We start from the raw sequence: 19,480 nt of genomic DNA, 5'->3' as shown, positions 1-19,480 counted from the left end.
TTTTCTAGGTTGGTGTCACCACTAAGTCGTTGTCAAATTACCTGGCGGCGGTTCGTGTCCACACAACGTGTCTAGCAAAGTTCTCCACCGATAAACCCTCTTGTGACTCAGCCTTATTTAGGTCCATTTTAAGTGCCCATCTCTAGGCAACTCGCGCTCTTGAGGGCGCAATTTTCAAAGCCAGTGTTTCATTCGTTCCGCGACTTTCGAACTGTGAAGTTGACTCTCTGGCGCGTTTCCCCCGCTTTTGGCCAAAACTCGTGACTGATCGAAAGAGAGCAAGTCTGAAACCAGCTTAGAGCGAGAAGACAAGTCTGTGGAGACTGCAGCTCAGCATCCGCGTTGGCCGTGCAACTGAAAGAAACGGCGATAGTTGTCTTTTCGATTTTTTGGAGCCTCTTCGCCGCGCTCTCTCTCTGGTTATCTGGAGAAAGATTGAGATCTTGGAGCGCACACCTCTTGAGAAACACTGTATATTACTGTATCGCGCGCTGGTAGGGTGTGGTGCTAAAAAAAAAGACTCAATTCCTAAGATGTGGCGCCCGAGTATCTTGGCTATCCTGGCCGTTTTCATCCAGACAGCGACGGCCCAGCGAACGCCCACCATATCGTACATCACGCAGGAGCAGATCAAGGATATCGGCGGAACCGTGGAGTTCGACTGCTCCGTTCAGTATGCCAAAGAGTACAATGTGCTGTTCCTGAAGACGGACAGCGATCCCGTCTTCCTCTCCACGGGCTCCACGCTGGTCATCAAGGACTCGCGCTTCTCGCTGCGCTACGATCCCAACTCCTCCACCTACAAGCTGCAGATCAAAGACATCCAGGAGACGGACGCGGGCACCTACACCTGTCAGGTGGTCATCTCGACGGTCCACAAAGTGAGCGCCGAGGTGAAGCTATCGGTGCGGCGACCCCCGGTCATCTCGGACAACTCCACGCAGTCGGTGGTGGCCAGCGAGGGCAGCGAAGTGCAGATGGAGTGCTATGCCAGCGGCTATCCCACACCCACCATCACCTGGAGGCGCGAGAACAATGCCATTCTGCCAACTGGTGAGTTTTCTCAGTTATTTGTTAGTTATTAACCTGGGTTACGCTGGGTAAGTCAGCTTTCGTTCGTTGGGGCGCGTTCTCTGGTGGTTCTCTTTGGCGCTCCCGCTCTCTCTTCGGGCTCTAGGTATGTCTCTCTGTCCGTCCCGCTTTGGCTTTAGCTTTTAACTGGGCCCCCAGTGAGAATGTGAGTGTGAGTGACCGTGACTCACTCAGGCGTCACCTTAGTTTTGTTTACTGGGCCTGTTGTTCTTCTAAGCGGGGTATTCATACAAATGTAGACCTGCCACCCCCAACTGCTCCACTAGTTCGAGGGCTAAGTTTCGCAACACAAGATTGATTTTTCACCTTCTTTTGTCTAGGCATTCGTACACTTTTCCCCTTTGTTTACTTAGTTGGCCATTTAGCCGTTTCTTGAAAATAAAGGTATACTTGAAAATACATTTTTAAACATCTTACGCAATTAAAGAATGACTGAAAAATTAATTATCTTAAAACTATACTTTTAAATAATCTTTAAAATATTTTTCCCAACAAGTTATTTAATACAACAATACTTGATAAAACATTTTTAATCATCTTATGTAATTTAAGAATGATTGAAAAATGAATTATCTTTAAACTATACTTTTAAATAATCCCGAAAATATTTTCCCTAACAAGTTCTTTAATACTGCTCATAACAGGCACCAAAAATAGCCTCTACCCATTTTTAGAAACCCCAGTTTGTACAAGTGCAAATATTTTCACCATTAGCATCACTTTGCTGTCTCTTCCTTCTTTTCTAAATACCCAAACTCATAAAGAAAATGCGTTTAAGTTTTGCAAGAAATGATTTATGATCTCTTCAGTTCCACACATTTCAAGAACTACGATCATTTTCCTGGGAAATTCCATCTCCTACAAACAAGTGCAAATGCTTGCGTTTCCTTGTCCTACCAGAAATTCTAGAAAACAAGAGAGAGAAAAGCTAATAAAACACTAAAATAATTTGGTGCTCAGGTAGAAGTCACAATAGAACCTCCGCTCACAAGGTTAATCCCGTACAGGTGCTAGGCTGCTATTCTATAGGGTTCCCGATCTCGATATCTCTACCTGAACTCTGACCCTCGGGCCGACATAATGGTTTCCTTTAACAAGATTGCAGCGTCATTTTGAGCGTCAGTCGAAAAGCAATTAGTGTAACTAATCCGATAGTTACTTATTACCCAGAACCGTCGGGCGGACACACTTAGCCTGGCTTTACTGTAGCTCAGGGCTGGCTTAATTCTCGGGTTCTGTATCTATAAGGTGGTTTGTGCAATCTTTAATTGCCGCGACATTGAGGGCTCCTTCTATGGTCTAAAAACCGGGCGTGCCTTCTGCTACAAGCTATAAAACCCAACCGCATCGCGTTGGTTACGCTCCATGTCGGTTCAGAAATGGCTTAACTTTTTTTCGCCATAAATCAAAAGGTCCAGTATTTGCCAGGAGTTTCACACTTTTCCACGCTCTAATTTAAAGCGCTTAGGCAAACAAAACTGCGCTCGTCCAGCACTTTGAAATGCGCCAACGAGCCGAGTCAAATGTGTGCATGTTTTTCCGGGGGTTATCGTGGGGTTTTCCATGGGTTAGGAGTTGGGAGTTGGGTAGGTGGAACTGGAGTTCTTTTCACATTTCCATTCCCATTCGAGTTTCTGAGCCATTCGACAACTTCAGCACGCGCAATTGCTTCCGCAACTTGAAAACGTTCCACGGACCGTTTGATGGTCTCCAGGACTCCTGGTTCTACTCCTCCTAAAACGAAACGGGCGTAAACAACCCGTGCAAAAAAGGGCTGTTTCTTACACATCAGACACGGTCGGGGTTTTTCGGTGGGATAAAAAAAACAACAAAATGTGAAATACAAAAGTGAAACAGAGAAGGAGAAGCAAACATACGCAAACAAAGGGATCCGGATCCTGAGAGCTGCGCCCCCTGAAAAACTCCCAAGCCCACACCCCTGTAAAAAACAACACCCCACCCCTTCCACACACTCTCCTTGCTCGGCTACATTAATTCTTATTTTGATAGCCGGCCAAATACAATCGAAGTATACAAAATATATATAAATTACAAGCTAAAAAGGTAACCCAAACAAAGGTCGGTGGTTCCATGGGGCGAATACAATGTAAGAGATGCAAACAAACAAGCCGCGAGCGGTTCGCCCTTGCCCCTCGATCTAAACAACCCCTGATCTGGAAGAGCTATAGAAGTAGTCCCGCCCAGGGAGCAAAAGGGAGGAGGAACCCCTAATCAACCGTTTCCGCTCGCCAGTTCACCAGTTCTTTCAGTTTTCAGGGTGTTGAAGGGACCAGGGTCCAATGCCAATTTGTGCGTTGCCATGCAAATCGATTGGTTTTCGTTTTTTTCTTGTTATTTTCCCATATGCTTGGGCCAAACAAAGTTGATAGTAGATGGCCATTGAGTAAACACAGACATGTGCAGCGTTTGCACCTGGCACCTGGAGCTATCTGCAAAAAAATCTGCTGCCATAATAAACCTCACCTTGGCCCGGCGATTATATGTAAAAAACAGACTACTTTTTTGCAAAGAAAGCAAATAAAAGAATAGAATTAAAATTCAATTTTTGCTGAATCCACAAATAGCGACGACAGCTGTCGACATTTTGGTTTATTGTTCGTCAGCCGGAAGCGAGCCATCTTTCAGATACTTCAGATTATCTGTGCGAGGGATCGAGGATCATGCTAAATTAACTTTAATTGTTCAATTGAGAGAGCGAAACGGAACAGTACAGATCACTTCGGGGTGTCTGCACTCTATAACTCCGGGTTCCGAAACACTCCCCCCATCTAAACTCTTGATTAACTTTCATGCAAATTGTGTTTGCGCGCCTGGCAAATTGCGAATTAGACTCAAGTGAGCATGATCAAGTATTCCAATTTCGCCATCAAAGTGCAAGGGTGCAAATCTTAATGTTAATCATATATTTAAGCCCAAACATTTCGATGCGCAATTGATGCTCAACTCGAGATCTCAACAGGCCGTGCACGAAATTAGTTGGGTCCCCCTCTTTGCATATTTTCGATGCATAATGGAAATGAAATATATTTTACATAATGAAATTCCTCAGATGCCAGCGGCAGCAGCAGCTGTGTGTTTGGGTTTCGCAAAAATATTTGCAAGCAATTAGGTTTGGCACACTCGCAATTAGAGGAGTGATGATGGACTGGGGAGTGAGCCTTTGATCCTTTGACGGGGGAATATGTATGTTTTTATTTGTCCTGCTGCCGTTTCCTCTTCCTGTTTGCCGTGGGTTGCATTGTTTATGGCCGCTTCACTTGGCAGTGGCAAAGTCAAAGGCAAAAGCAACAGCAACTGCAAAACGAGAACGATAAACGCCGATGACGTACAAAAAGCGCTGTGGAAAACCTGTTTGTAAATGTTGGTTGCTGGGGCAACGACCACTTGGTCAACATGGGTCCATTCCCGTCCAGGCCAACTGGCGGCTTTCAGTCAGCCACAAAATGTGCAGAGAATCGAAAGAGAATCGCCAGAAAAGAGAAGAGTTGACCCTTTGTGGCAGTTACTCAGCTCGAAGTAATAACATGTTGGTTGATAGCTGAAATGCTCGGCTAAATCGTCCCAGTTTCCGTCTGTCCACGGGGCCATTTTGCATATTTTTATACCCTTTTTATGGTCATATTACAGATGGAAAATATAAAGAGAAACATTTAAAATTTAAATAGAATTTATTTAAATTTAAATTTACACTTTACAAAGTTTGCAACGCAATTGAACACCCTAATTGTATTTGTGCTGTATGTATGAACGCAGAGATCTCAGAAACTGCAATACCTATCAAAATGTAGAAGAAATTTTTTAAATCGGACCATTTATTAAAAAGTTATGTGAAAAATTGAAACAGCCGCTAGATGGAGCCATACACAATTTCAACAGCCGCTATCTCCCTTGACTATAGTGTCCTCTCTTGTTTTTTTGTATAATCTAACATTTGTTTCTTTCCCATATTTATAAATGCATAAATAATCACCTAAGTTCTTTTTCCCTGTGTAGAGAATCCCTTTCACTTCACATACATTTTCGGTGTGGCAATTCCCTTATTTGTTTAGCACTCTTAGCTGAATGTTTCACCTTCAGACCGGCTTTTTAATCCTTATCACACTCGCATTCTCACACAAAAGGACACGCGGCTTTTCGAAGCAAGCCCCCTCTATCCAATTCCATACAATCCCAACCCTCACCCCGCCCTTCAATCTCATTTGTTTGCCCTGGGACTTGGCCAATATTTATTTAGGCACTCGGCTCACAAGGGATTTACGTCGGTCAGCCTTCTTTTACTCCGCTTATCCACCTCTTTTTTGGCATAATTGCTATTTTAATAGTTTTCTTTACAATTCCTTGATTTATGATTCCCAGTATAAGTACAAGTACAGTCTGCACTTTGTCTGCAATTGAGTGAGTTTCCCTTGCGCGGCGAGGTGAAAAGAAGAGAAGAGTGTAATTTAATAAATGGCATGCCAGGCGGCATAACTCTCGGCCAGCTATAATGTACTACTCGAGAAGGAAAATCACTTTTGAAAAGTCAACAACACAGCGTCTGTGGCTTTGTCAGTCGGTGGGTGGTTTACTGTCCGGACTGCGGACTGCGGACTCCAGAGGGTGGATCCATGTCACTCGGTGCGGTTTCAAGGCGAAGGCCCACCAAAGTGGGTGCATTCACATGTCTCAAGAGCTTGTTATATGCTCGATATGTGTATGTAGACATGTAGCCCCCATGTTGATGTTCCCTGATGAGTTTGGGTGACAAAACAGGAAGAGGCGACAAATTTGCAGAGCCATGCAATTTTTTTCCATAAGAGTGCACGGAAGGAGGAACTGCAGCTTCTGGCGTTGCATTTACCAGGTGTTCTTGGGCAATCAATGAAAGACGTTGTCAGCGGGGGAGAATAAGGAAGCTAACGCTCTTCGCGGGTTTAATCAACTCAAACCACTTGACTTCTGGGCCAAGAAAGCACTTCATATCGTTGAGAATGGGAAAATAACCCAAGTAACTTGACTTTTACCAGAGATTTCTTTCTCATTTTTGGTATAGGAAGATTTTAGAGTTATAAAAAGCATTTCAGATAGAAAAGTTCCAATTTGGTATTTGCTGAAACATCACAATCAAATCAATCCCCGTATAAATGAAACTCTGAAAAAAAGTGAAAATCGTGTTAGAATCAAAACACTGTGTGCACTCTTTTAATTGGATTTTTGCCAACCCATACGGACATGCGAACGGGGAACGAGAGACATGGCCCATCTGTGACATGCCCTGGAGCCGTGATATGTTGGATAGGATAGATGGGTTTGGGCCTGGGTTCTCTGGGTTTTTCATTTCGGCTGGGATGTGTGCACGAAGCGCAAGTAATGCGGAGCGTCATTAAAAGCGCACCCGCTTCGGCATTTGACTTTTGCATTCGCCTTTGCCAGTCAGTCGGTGTTTTAAATTATGATGAGTCACACATTGTTGACGTGGCTGCATTAACATTCATAATTTCCACATGGCAACGTTCGGTTCACAGAACCGTCGGCTGAATCAGTTGACATTTGAAGAGCCTTTTCCTGAATTTTCCTTAGACCAGGAAGACTTTCCGCCGGAGTTGCTAGCCAAATTGCAGGAAATTAAATGGGGAAAAAACAAATATGGCCGCAGGCCTAGACTTTCCGGGAAAGGGAAAGCGCCTGCATCAATGTTATTTCGGTTAGTTGTTGTTGTCGATGTTCGTCACACGTTTTCCCGCTCGACGGCAAAAAGGGTGTACGGGAAAAAAAGAAGTCGTCTGGCTCTGTGATTGGTGCGGATACATTTTTTGCATGCCACTCAATTTCCCTTTTGCCGAGGTGGACGCATACTGCTTTTTTGGGTGGTTGTTTTTGCCACCTCACAAAATGGCGGACCGCCGTTTGTCGCTTTAAGTAGTTTATGAAAAATTAGAAACGGTAGCAAGGCAACCAACCCTTTCCAAAAAGGTTGCAACAAATTTTCCAAGCGAGCGCGCAGTTGACGGGGCGCTGAAAGTCATCCAAGCGCCAAGACCTAGACCCGAGTTTTAGAATTTAGCGGGTCATATACAGCTACACCTGTCCCCTGCACTTTTCCCCCGCATTCCATTTTCCATTTTCCTTCCATTTCCTCTGCAGCGGCACAAAGAAGTTGCATCCTTTCAGGCCATCATCCTACTGTCCCTATCTACCTGCACTTCTCACCTTTTCCCTTCTCCTGCTCCTAAAACTCAATTCTCACCTCACAATTTTCCTTTTTCCTTGGCTCTGTTTTCGTTGCCTTCAACTGACAATTTATCTCTCTGGTTGTTTGTAGAGGGATCGGAGATCGGGAAACAAGGGTGTTGCAACGTTAGCAACGTTGTTTTCATTTCGCATGATGGCAGGCGGAGACAGAGTTGCAGCGTTTCAGAGTTTCAGAGTTTCAGACTTCCAGACAGGTTCCCCCGAAGGAAGGGCCTAAAACAAATGTGGACCCGCCCGCCTGCCAAGTCGGGGTTTTCATTACCTTTTCAGTTTCCATCTTTCCTGCCTGCACTCTGTTTCTGTTTTCCTTTCATTAGTTGTCAGAGATTGCCGAGTCAGAGATGGACGCACCATCATCATCCTGCCCGGTGCAAAGTGTTTTTAATTCTCTCATTAGTAACTGAAATTACTCCACACCATTCTTTAGATGATGGATGATGGCTGTGCATGATATACGAAGGAGAGAGAGCTATTTCCGCTTGATATTATACTCTTTTGTTGGCTCCTGATATGCGGGCCTCTCTCATTAGATTGATTGTACTGAAGTTTACTCTTAATTTGTCAATCCGTAATGGTTACTTATTGAAGACGGGCCTTCAGGGAATAGCAAACAGGGAATGAAGAATAAAGAATAGTTCATATATCGAATAAGAGGTATTTAGAACCCAACCCCTTTGCCTTGAGCTTGTTTGCGAGTGATATATGAGTCTGGTTTTACGTAATTCGAAGCCATTACAATGTTTTCGATTCATGAACTCTTGGATATCTCAAATTCACATAACCCAGCCATTCATCTTCCATTAGGGGTGTTCTGTTTCAATGACTTTCTGCTCTAGTTCATAAAATTTGAACCCTCAAAAGTGTCGCAAACATCGAGTCTGGAGTCAATTCATGGCATTCTTTCTGCATTAATTACAAACAGAGAATGAGAAATGTCTCGTATTCAAGAAACTGGCAGCTGTATTCGCTCTCTAGAATATGTATATCCCTCTGGTTCTTTGCTTGTGTCGCATAACTAATTAGCAATTAAATATCGCCACTTTCTGACACGCCCCAATTACGCGCATGCGCGACCTCCACGGAAAACATAAAGAGTTCTTACATGCTAACGGTAAAACGGTTTACAGGCGACAAATGTTTGGGAACGTTTGAAGTTCTGAAATTTTAAAATTCCTATGCCTCTTTGTACCTGACTTGCATATCATTTCACAGTCCGCTGAATGCGCGGTAGTCCATCAAAATAAAACGAAAAAAAAGAAATAAAAATAAAAATAGTCGAAACATTTAACACTATGTTGGGCCTGCGCATTTGTTATTTCCAGTGGGTAGCCTGTGAACTATAAGTGCATTCGATCAAGGGCTATCTGGTACATATAATACATATAGAGCTGAAGTCATGCTGCTGAACTGCAAGGTAGATGGGGCAAAACAAAACTAAAAACAGAAACCGAGATGACTTCTGGGCTATCTAGCCAGATATATACAGAAAGAACCTGTTTTGGGCCTATGTTCGCTGGGTAGGCACAGTAAACGCTCGTAAATTACAAACGCAACTGATTTTACTCGCTGAACAGGGAGTAGTTAGCTCCAAACTATAGTTACTAGCCTTTGTTTCAAGAGCTGAGAACATTTTGCGGGTTTTATTTCGCGAATAATGTTGGAAATTGTGTTACTGATATTATAAGTGGTTTAACGTCTCTATAAAATTAATTAATATTTATGTACCGTCTTTATAGTTGGGAAAGACATAAAATTACCTTATCTAGCTTTTTTGCACTCTTCTTAGTAAGTAGCACATGGTGATTGGTGACCCCGATCTTCCTAATTTCTTTAAGTTTCGAAAAGACTACAGAATAATATTCCAATGAGTTATAAGTCTGGGTGTACAAACACAAATGTCTTTTACTCATGACACTATAATCCGAAGTGAATCATTTTCCATTGGACTAATTAAACAAAGCTCTCGCTCTCTTTCCCACTCTACAAAGTCTGGATATATATATATTCATATATTGAAGGCGTGCTCGGGCCTCTATTTGCTTTTCTAATATTGAAATGAGTTTGTTGCGTTGTTTTCTCAGATGCCCGCATCACGATGCCATTTTAGCTCGTCAAGCGATGCAATTGTCGTTGGGCCACCGCCTTAACCCATTGCCATCACATCTCGATTGCTGGGTTTTAGGAGGGCGGGATGGGTGGCTGTCAATCCAATTTTAATGAAATGTGTTACTTCGATTCCCAGGCGCAATTAATTTGAAATGTTTCAGTTGAGCAGGCACAAGCCGCACTCGAATTTCTCCCCCTTTTCGGCTTGTGGCCCGCATTTATGTGCAATTCGCATAAAACATATTTTCAGGGCATTCCAGAGCTTTGGTCAATGCTCCTGATGTTTCTACGGCTCTGACTCAACCTACTGGTTAGCAACTCTTTTTCGAGCACTGGGAAAAATAATTCAAACACCAGGTGTTATAAAAAAGTCGGGGATTATAATGAAAAGTCCTAGTATATGACAGTTATTATTCAGAAACTAAAATTCTAGGGGTTCTGTTTCATATTCATTCGAAAAGTTCGGAGTTTCAATCATAAGACATAGAAATATTTTTTTTACAATCATTTACAAACCTTTTTGGGAGCTATTTTAATATTTTCTCATATTACAAGACATTTAAAAATTTAGTGGAATAATATTAAATATTCAATTTTATGGATGTGCAAATATTATTAATATCTTGAATTTGTAAGTACCTAGTTAGTTTCCCCAGTGTACTCCTGCTCCATGTAGTTTGTGTCAATTGTTTGAGCCTGAATTGTTTTGGCAAATGTTTGAAGAGCAGCCACAGACACGAACAGGAGTATCGGTGTGTGTGGATGAGGTAACAGATCCCTAGGCTCATTGCACTCGTTTTCCACTGCATCGTGTAGTACAGTACACCCCCTAACCACCCTGCTTTCCCACCGGCTGAGCTGAGCCAACTTCCGGTTATGAACCCGGAGCACCTTTCGCATTTCGCATTTGGCATTCGCACTGCAATTCCTATTCCCATTCACGTTCACGGTTCAGTTGCTCAGCTCATACTCATAGTCATACCCCTATTCCTATCCCTATCCACTACCTATGCACTCATGGCTAAGTGCAGTGGCTGGCATACTCCGTTTTTCAAAATTAGTTGGCAACGCAAACGAGCTGAGGCCCAAATAAAATGCTTTACTTGTTAGAGGTCATTAACGCGACCATTGTTTCGCTGGGCGCCTTCCACATGCGGCGGACTGGCGGACACTGGAAAAGGTCACCCGCAAGTGCCAACGGATGTGCTCCGGGTTGGCTCATTAAAATCGGATTTTTGACTCTGCCGCCCCCAGTGCACAAACACAATGGATTCAGAGCCCCGGCAGCGTTTAGAGCTGCTCCATTAATGGCCAGTGGATGTGTTTGCACTTGAACGCGCATCGCCTAAACAGCGGATAAGATTAAACCTATAATGGAAATGGTTACAACACTCTCAAACGACCGATTTCCTATGTTGATGTAAAGTATTAGGGATTTGAAATGAAATAAAAGAGCAATTGTATATCGCATATAGGCGATATGTACAAAAACCGATTTATTGCTTATCAGGCGCCTTTTGTAACACTACCAACAGTTTTCCAGAAAACAAGATAATACATTTGGGATTTGTAAATGAAAACTAATTGCTTATTGTTTGACACGGGGGTGTCACAGAAATCCTTTTAGAATGCTTTAAAGGTTTTTGAAAATTTATCATACTTCAAAATTTGTATCATATGCATTTAGTACCCAGATGACATATTACTTATCAGGCGTCTTCTGTAACACTACCAGCAGTTTTCTAAAAAAAAAGATAATATACTTGGATTTTGTAAAATGAAACTTATTGCTTCTTGTTTTATACTGTCACAGAAATCGTTATAGAATTCTTTAGAGATTTTTTAAATCTGTGGTACTTGAACATTTTTTGATCATAGGCATTCCAGAACCTACAATATATATTGCTTATCAGGCGCCTTTTTTCCAGTACTTTTTCTGGATCCTCAGAATGCAAGATAATACATTTTCTGGCTTATAAAAGAAAACCATTGTTTAAAAAAAAACATATTAAATCGTAATCAATAAAATATATTTTATATTTTAGAATTTAAAAGTTTTTGTTTTTTGGAAAAAGTTAATAATTTGCTCTGTTTAAAAAAATCAATTTTATATTTTGAAGGCTTTGTAGATTTTTGCAGTTTTTGGCATCTGCCTTTTTTCAGTAACCATACAAATAAAGTTGAACAAAAATTTCAAATAAATATAATAATGAAACTCTTAAAAGTTACATTAAATCTAATACATAAATTACAATTTACTAACTATGTATACTATTTATCTCTCGTTTCCAGACAGTGCCACCTATGTGGGCAACACCCTGCGCATCAAGTCGGTGAAGAAGGAGGATCGCGGCACCTACTACTGTGTGGCGGACAATGGAGTGAGCAAGGGCGACAGGCGCAACATCAATGTGGAAGTGGAGTTCGCCCCGGTGATCACCGTGCCGCGTCCTCGCTTAGGACAGGCCCTGCAGTACGACATGGACTTGGAGTGCCACATCGAGGCCTATCCGCCACCGGCCATCGTTTGGACCAAGGACGACATCCAGCTGGCCAACAACCAGCACTACAGCATCTCGCACTTCGCCACCGCCGACGAGTACTCCGACTCGACGCTCCGCGTGATTACCATCGAGAAGCGCCAGTACGGAGATTATGTCTGCAAGGCCACCAATCGCTTTGGCGAGGCTGAGGCTCGCGTCAATCTCTTCGAGACGATCATCCCCGTGTGCCCACCCGCCTGCGGACAGGCGTACTTTGCCGGAGCCGAGGATGTGGCAGCCACCTCGTTCGCCCTCGTCGGCATCCTGGCGGCGCTCCTCTTCGCCAGATAAGCCAACTCCAAAACCATCAACCAGCCCTCGAATGCATAAACATATATAAAGTAGATATATCGAAAACCACATCGTATAACCGCGCAATAGACGTCTCAAAAATAATTACCCATCATCTCCAGTTTTTGTAGCTTCCATTTACGTTTCCGTTTAGTCCAGCCCAATTTTCGTACGTCCAATATTATGTCTTAAGTTAAGTATGCTAAGTGAAGGGCCAACGATAACTAGAACTATAATTTATTAGCACCTTAGCGCCGAAACTCAATTCGAAATTCGAATCCCGTCCGTTTTGCTTTCTGATCTGGCACTGTATATGTTTTAAATAATTTTAATCTAAGCAAGATACATCACAGGCATTCCGATTTTGCTTCGACAATTGAGAGAATATTTTATTTTTATTTAATAAATAATAAAGTATTTTCGTTACGCAAACCTGACAACTCGACAAACTATCCCGTAAAAAGAAACCCCCCGAAAATCGAGGCAAAATCCATATTCGAATAAAAGGCAACAAAAGTTGTGTACATTATTAGCTCTTAAGCACAATGAGAAATTCTTTTGAATAACAAGACATTTTTACCCAAATTTTTGTGTGGGTGTGAGTAAAATCCATTTCGACTTTGTAATAAAAAAACGAGAAAAACACAAAACAAAAACGAACAAAAAAATCAATAAAAATATTTAAAAAAAAAAAACAAAAAATTGTAGTTTTCAACAAATAGTTCATTTGATTTTAAAATGGTGTAAATGAGAACGATAAAGTATTCATTGTATAAATAACAGGATCAATTGGGATGTGGCCTTATCGCACCTGCATTGATGGCCATGCGGTAGTAGAGATTGAACTCGTTTTCGTAATCCTCAAAGCTGGCATTATTGTATCGTTTGCCGGGGGGAACAAAGCGACTCAGGGGGTTTTTGAGCAGGAACTGGTAGATCCGCTCGGCCTTTTCCAGCTGCCGTTGGGTCTTCACCCCAATGGCCATCAGGTTGTCCAGCAATTGGTCAATTTCCTCGTGCTGCCGACTCGCCTTCAGTCTCAAATCGTGGGGGTCAACTAGGAGGCAGGGATATATTCGCAATCAGTCGGATATGAAAGAAATTTCCCGAATTGAGCTTACCAATTAACGGCTGCAAATTCGATTTCACGTCAGACGTGTGTGCGGCAATTGACGACGCCCACAAAATGCGTTTGCGGACTTCCTGCAGAGCGCCGAAGGGTGTTAGCAAATAGCCGGGAGCCAGTTGAACGGTGGAGGCCAGTTCCTGGCTCTCGACGATGAGCGGATTGGCCGACAACAGGAAGGAGCTATCCGGGGGAAAAGAAAACAAGCCCTTGATTAATTGGAAATATTTTAGTAGAGGAGAGAAATGTTCGCTCACCAAGCGCGTGGCATGCAGCTCAGCTTTTCCAGCGGCATTTCCAAAAAGGTATTCAGTTCTAGTAGGTGCGAGGGTACAGTGAAGCCGGATGCAGACATCATGGTGGTGGATCCACCCGGCATCAAAGTTTTATTATCGAAGCTGCGACGCATCGTTGAGTTTATGCCGCTGCAATTGCCATCAAACTCCACCTTGGTGCTCGAGAACACACTGTCATTGGCCAGGCAGAAGCTCTCCGCGCCCAGCATGGACATATTGCTGACCTTCAGCTTGGTGCTCATCAGCTGCGACTTGGCGTTCTGCTTCTGCGTGGCCGCCTGCATGTCGTCCAGCAGGTTCTTCATCATGTTGCGCGAAAAGAGGATCTTCTCCTTGATCTGCGACAGCTGAACCATGTCCTGTTGTATCCGGTTGATGCTCGAGTTGATGTCGCCATAAACCTGCTTTACAGAGCCCAGTTTAAGGTCATGATTCTCCAGCTGCCTGGCGCCCGCCTCCAGTTCCAGACGCAGTTGCTCGATTTGCTCGCGCAGGAATTCGTTCTGGGCGCGATTAAAATTCCGCATGTTGTACTGCACCAGATAGTCGCTGATCAGCTCGTCGGCGCTCTCCTCATCGCCCAAACTGAGGCCATTGAAGCTGTACACCTTCGTCTGCAGCTTGTCCACAAAGACGCTGTAGTCCTGGCAGAAGCGCTCCTCCTTCTGCTCCAGTTCCTTTTGGGCACCGAAGTACTTGGCTGCGAGGCCCAGCATATCGGCCTTGGTCTTCAGCAGCTTCACCTCGTAGTTGTTCAGCGGCGGCTTGACAGTGGTGCTCTTGCTTTTGCTTTCATTCAGTTGCATTATGTGCTGCAACTGCTCCTCCTTGATCTTCATGATGACGTTTAGGAGCAGAGCGTTGGGAATGTCGGCAAAGGTGCTGCGCATCTCATCCCACAAACGCTGCTTGGCCTCGGCCAGGGAGTGGACCACACTGCCACCCTCATCGCACATCCCGTAGAAGGTCTCCAGCTGCCGGAGAGCCTGCTCCGCTGCCCGGTTGGCCTGCACCTCGCTGGCATTCCTGGCACTCAGCTTTACGGGCGTGGTGGCCAGGATCTGGGCCTTGTTCTTCAGCTCCTGATCATAGCTTTTGCTCAGGGATTCCAGCTTCAGATCGAGGATATTGCATTTCGCGTCGAGCAGTTGCTTTCGGTTCTCCGCACTGATGGTTTGAATGTCTATAGGGGATTATCAAAGGGATTATGTGGTTTTTAACCAGGTTTTTTTGCTGATTTTACCCACTTTTGCTCTTGTTGTAGGCGGCCAGCTTTTGGTACTCCTTCCTGGCCTCCGCCAGCTGGAGATCCGCCTTCTCCTTGTGCTTCCTCAGCTCCTGCATCTTGTGGTGCCGCTGGAGCTCCGGTGGCTGGAAGCTGCGGGAAGCCAGCGGCACCATCTTGTCCTTGGTGCGGGCCACCTGGGCAATCAGCAGGTTCTCGCGCACCTCGCGCACCACTTCCACCGGTTGGGTGCGGGTTTGCAGCCGCTGGAGGAGCAAACTAGAGCCGGACTTAAGAATCCTTTCAAGGGAAGCCCAATTTTAGCCATTATTAGCGGGTGATTTTATTAATTCCTTCGTAACTTACCCTCGCAGTGCATTGTCGGTGGGCAGGGCAGTGGGCGGACATCCCAGACTGGTGGCCCAGGCCTTGAATTCGGCTATTTTCTCCTGGTAAGCCATGATTTGCAATAAAATATATTAACCGCAAAAAGGCGCAGTTGTTTAAACCGGGCATTCACCAACACAAACAAATCGGACAGGGTTGCCTATGCACTGCATGTGGTAGCAAGTTGGCAGTCCCCATAACGGCTATTGAAATTTAAATTGGCTTAAATTAAAGGTTTTTATATCTTAAGGTTATTGTCTTAATGTTAATGACTGCTTAAAATTTAAATAAATACATTATAGATCATTCCTGATTTAGAATTGCACGCTAGAATTGAAATTGTTCTCTCTTTCAAATTCAGTTCTTAGGTCTTGTAGTGTGAACCATCTATGTTAAACAAAATGAAATGTGTATAAAATATGGTTTTAATTCGTTGATAGGCTTCTGTATATTTACTAACCTCATAAACCTTATACTTACTTAAATATTACAATTTAAATCTTTCCGTTTTTGGCCAGTGCTGGAAAACACGTTTGTTGGCACAGCTGATAGTGGGTGCAACTAGCTAAAATAGATAATTTATAGCCAAATACTTATAGCTGTAATCTATTTGTTTTACATAAAATAGGGCAATTTAATCTTTGAAAAGCAAAAAAGGTGAATATTTAAATTATACTCAATCTTAAATGATATCTAAACCAGAACAATTTAAGGCTTGCCCCCTAATTTCAAATAATCATTTTGTATTTATCTATTTCTTAGCTAAAAACTGCGCATCACTGCCTTAAGAGCAGTGCTGCAAAACCTCCGCGGTCTTTTTGAGCGGCGCACGTGGAGCAAACTCAAAGAGCTCACGTTTTTCATAGATTCAGCTCCAAAAAACCGGATAAATTAAGTTAAAACTATGGGTCGCAAGGCTGAATACAGTGAGAAACCGAAAAAGGGTCCCGGCCGCAAGGCGCGCAAACAGGGAGCGCCCGTCTTTCGCAAACAGTCGTTTGGTGAGTGCTGGTGAAGATTTCCCCCGCCACCAACCAGGTGATAATCTAAAATGTCTCTTGATCCACAGCTCCCATGGAGGAGGAGGAGAAGAAGCTCTCCCACCGACAGAAGCAGCGATTCGTGAAGCGGGAGCAGAAGAAGGTGGTCCAAAAGGCCAAGCTGCAGGAGAAGCGGGCCAAGGGAAATCAGCCCCAGAAAGTTAAGCGGAAGACGGCCTACAACAGCGACAGCGAACCGGAGGAGGATGAGCAGCTGCAGCAGGAGGCTTCCTCCGACGAGGAGGTGCCCCAACTGGTGCCGGCTCCCAAGAGCCAGAAATCCGCAGCTCCCAAGGGCTTCACAGATGACAACGACGCCTGGCTGAAGCCCAAAAAGCAGAAGAAGCCAGTGAAGCAGGCAGAAAGCGAGTCCGAAGAGGAGGAGGAGGATGAGGACCTGGAGGAGGACTCCCAGGCTGAGTTGGAAGATGACTCCGAGGGCGAGGAAGGCCTGGAAGCAGAGGAATCCGGTGAGGAAGAGGAGGAGGAAGACGATTCCGATGATGACGCCGCTCAAGTTGGCAAGCTCGCCGATCTTTCCGATGATGATGAGGCCAATTCCGACGATGACTTTGATATATCCGGCGAGGAAGATGGTGGCGCCGCCGACAGCGATGAGGAGGAGGATGAGGATGACGACGACGATAGCGATGACGACAAGCTGCCCATCGAGCGCGCCAACAAGATTCTAAAAAAACGCGAGGCCAAGGAAGCCCAGGAAGCCGACGAGGAAATGCTGGAAACTTTCGACCGCCAGGATGTGTTCCAGCTGCCCAACGAGGAGGAAGAGGCCGAGAAGGACCTCACGCTGCAGGAAGTGCAGCAGCGCATCAAGGACGTCAGCTTGGTTCTCTCCGACTTCAAGAAGTACCGCCAGGCGGATCGCTCACGCGGAGAGTACATCGACTTGCTGCGCAAAGATCTCTGCTTGTACTACAGCTACAATGAGTTCCTGATGGAGAAGCTGATGGACATGTTGCCGCTCACCGAGCTCATGGAGTATCTGGAGGCCTCAGAGGTTTGTATACCAGTTAATAAGTAAGACTTCTATGTTAGTAATGATAAAATGTATTCCCTAGATTGCTCGTCCACTGACCATTCGCACAAATACTCTAAAAACTCGTCGAAGGGACCTAGCTGGAGCTCTGATCAATCGTGGCGTCAACTTGGATCCCCTGGGCAAGTGGACCAAGGTGGGACTGGTAGTCTTCAACTCGCAAGTGCCGCTGGGTGCCACTCCAGAGTATCTGGCCGGTCACTACATGATCCAGGGAGCCTCCTCGCTGCTGCCTGTGATGGCACTTGCGCCGCAGGAGAACGAACGCATCCTGGACATGTGCTCTGCTCCAGGTGGCAAGGGATCCCACATCGCGAGCATTATGAAGAACACCGGCGTGCTGTTCGCCAACGATTCCAACAGGGATCGCATCAAGGCCATTGTGGCGAATTTCCATCGGCTAGGCATCGTAAATGCGGTGGTCAGCTGCGAGGATGGCACCAAGTTTAGGAATATTATGACTGGTTTTGATCGCGTTTTGCTGGATGCTCCTTGCACAGGAACTGGCGTCGTCTCCAAGGATCCCAGTGTCAAGACCACCAAGTCGGATGTGGATGTGCAGCGGTGCTACAATCTGCAGAGGAAGCTCCTGCTCACTGCCATCGATTGCACGGATGCCAAATCATCCACCGGCGGCTATATTGTGTACTCCACTTGCTCCGTGCTGCCCGAGGAGAACGAGTGGGTCATCGACTATGCGCTGAAGAAGCGCAACGTTAAGCTGGTGCCCACTGGCCTGGACTTTGGCGTCGAGGGCTTCACCAAGTTCCGGCAGCATCGATTCCATCCCAGCTTGAACCTCACAAAGCGCTACTATCCGCACACCCACAACATGGACGGTTTCTACGTGGCCAAGCTGAAGAAGTTCTCCAACACCATACCCATAACCAAGGAGCAGCAGGAGGAGGATGAGAAGCAGCTGGACGAGGCAATCGAGGCGGAGGCCACCACCGAAGCGACGGAGGAGACCGAGAAGCCTGAGGAGGGCGAAGATGGAGAGAAACAGGAGAAGGGTCCCCGAAAACTGCTGGGCAAGCGAGCGGGCAAGCCCAGTTTCACCGAAATCGAGCAGGAGCTGAAGAAGAAGAAACGGGAGGAGAGCAAGACCAAGTATGTGGCCAAGGTGTTCGAGCAGCCCGTGAAGGCACCCAAAAAGCCCAAGCCGGAAAAGCCAGTGGAGAAGATAGAGAAGAAATCCCAGGAATCAGTAGAGAAAACAAATGGAAGCCAGGAACCATTGAAACCTGCGTCTAAGAAGACCCAGACCAACGGCAAAGCCCCAGCTTCCAAGTCAGAGGCCAAATCATTCAAGAATAAGAAACAAGGAGCACCTGCCAAGGCAAATGGAAAGGCATCGCCAGCCAAGCCAACAGCCAATGGCAAAAATTCACCTGCCAAGCCAGCAGCAAAGGAACCTAAAGCGAAACCTCAGCCCCAGCAGACGAAACCCAAAGGAGGAGCAGCAAAGGAACCTAAGGCGAAACCCCAGCAGGCGGCAGCTAAGGAACCTAAAGCGAAACCCCAGCAGCAGGCGAAACCCAAGCCTTCCAAATTCACCAAGGCTCCGCGAGTGGATATTGACGAAGTGCCCATTCTGGAGGGCAAGCCCATCAAGAAGCAGAACAAGCTGAAGCAAAAATCCAAGCAGATCGGCCAGCTGAAAAAGTCAAATACAAGCGCGAGTGCGGGAGGAAAGAAGCAAAAGTTCAAGAAGTGAACACCTTAGATTCAGTTTTGTTAAGTAGACTGTAGCCTGTAAGCCTGTGACATATAATTCGGGTAGTCCCGACATGTTTTTATATATTTCCCACGGTTTTAGCCAATGATATTGAAGATTGAACTACAAATTGTGCTGTAATTAACAATCGGATTCAATAAACGCTAAGCTCGGATTAATGTAGTCACGAATCGGGTTTATTGGAATATTTTAATAGGCGGGGGAATTAGTATACATTTGAGAGACGAAGCTTTGACCGAGTTATCAGTTTCAGTCCCGAAGCTCAGCTCATTCGCCAGAGCAAAGGTGTCCAAGCTCAGCGGAGCGATGCGATAAGCTGTTGTTTAA

At 45.1% G+C, this 19,480-nt stretch overlaps 3 protein-coding genes across 3 annotated transcripts; 2 read left to right on the top strand and 1 right to left on the bottom strand.

Moving 5' to 3' along the window:
• The first annotated feature begins 182 nt into the window (after positions 1 to 182).
• Lac (septate junction protein lachesin) lies at positions 183 to 12,918 on the top strand. Its single transcript, XM_017147239.3, has 2 exons — positions 183 to 1,053; positions 11,743 to 12,918. Exons 1-2 carry the CDS (start codon positions 534 to 536, stop codon positions 12,282 to 12,284), a joined length of 1,062 nt encoding a protein of 353 aa, XP_017002728.1. The 5' UTR covers positions 183 to 533; the 3' UTR covers positions 12,285 to 12,918.
• A 68-nt stretch (positions 12,919 to 12,986) lies between these two features.
• dgt5 (dim gamma-tubulin 5) lies at positions 12,987 to 15,461 on the bottom strand. Its single transcript, XM_017147237.3, has 5 exons — positions 15,298 to 15,461; positions 14,954 to 15,231; positions 13,668 to 14,889; positions 13,406 to 13,593; positions 12,987 to 13,341 (listed from the first exon to the last, which is right to left on the bottom strand). The coding sequence occupies exons 1-5, from the start codon at positions 15,390 to 15,392 to the stop codon at positions 13,070 to 13,072; spliced, it is 2,055 nt and encodes a 684-aa protein (XP_017002726.2). The 5' UTR covers positions 15,393 to 15,461; the 3' UTR covers positions 12,987 to 13,069.
• A 653-nt stretch (positions 15,462 to 16,114) lies between these two features.
• On the top strand, positions 16,115 to 19,323 carry LOC108061175 (uncharacterized). The gene is made up of 3 exons (XM_070213112.1): positions 16,115 to 16,319; positions 16,388 to 17,376; positions 17,438 to 19,323. The coding sequence occupies exons 1-3, from the start codon at positions 16,223 to 16,225 to the stop codon at positions 19,130 to 19,132; spliced, it is 2,781 nt and encodes a 926-aa protein (XP_070069213.1). The 5' UTR covers positions 16,115 to 16,222; the 3' UTR covers positions 19,133 to 19,323.
• Positions 19,324 to 19,480: the final 157 nt, after the last annotated feature.

The sequence above is a fragment of the Drosophila takahashii genome, chromosome 2R, assembly GCF_030179915.1.
Source record: "Drosophila takahashii strain IR98-3 E-12201 chromosome 2R, DtakHiC1v2, whole genome shotgun sequence".
In the NCBI taxonomy this organism is placed as follows: Eukaryota; Metazoa; Arthropoda; class Insecta; order Diptera; family Drosophilidae; genus Drosophila; species Drosophila takahashii.
This window is presented reverse-complemented; position numbering and strand designations above follow the sequence as displayed.

Excerpts from the sequence above, each read along its gene's own strand:
- Lac (XM_017147239.3), top strand. The coding sequence starts at position 534 with ATGTGGCGCCCGAGTATCTTGGCTATCCTGGCCGTTTTCATCCAGACA. Across the intron at positions 1,054-11,742 it reads CAATGCCATTCTGCCAACTG|ACAGTGCCACCTATGTGGGC; the intron begins GTGAGTTTTCTC and ends TCTCGTTTCCAG.
- LOC108061175 (XM_070213112.1), top strand. The coding sequence starts at position 16,223 with ATGGGTCGCAAGGCTGAATACAGTGAGAAACCGAAAAAGGGTCCCGGC. Across the intron at positions 16,320-16,387 it reads CTTTCGCAAACAGTCGTTTG|CTCCCATGGAGGAGGAGGAG; the intron begins GTGAGTGCTGGT and ends CTTGATCCACAG. Across the intron at positions 17,377-17,437 it reads AGTATCTGGAGGCCTCAGAG|ATTGCTCGTCCACTGACCAT; the intron begins GTTTGTATACCA and ends TGTATTCCCTAG.
- dgt5 (XM_017147237.3), bottom strand. The coding sequence starts at position 15,392 with ATGGCTTACCAGGAGAAAATAGCCGAATTCAAGGCCTGGGCCACCAGT. Across the intron at positions 15,232-15,297 it reads ACCGACAATGCACTGCGAGG|GATTCTTAAGTCCGGCTCTA; the intron begins GTAAGTTACGAA and ends TTCCCTTGAAAG. Across the intron at positions 13,594-13,667 it reads AGCTGCATGCCACGCGCTTG|CTCCTTCCTGTTGTCGGCCA; the intron begins GTGAGCGAACAT and ends TCCCCCGGATAG.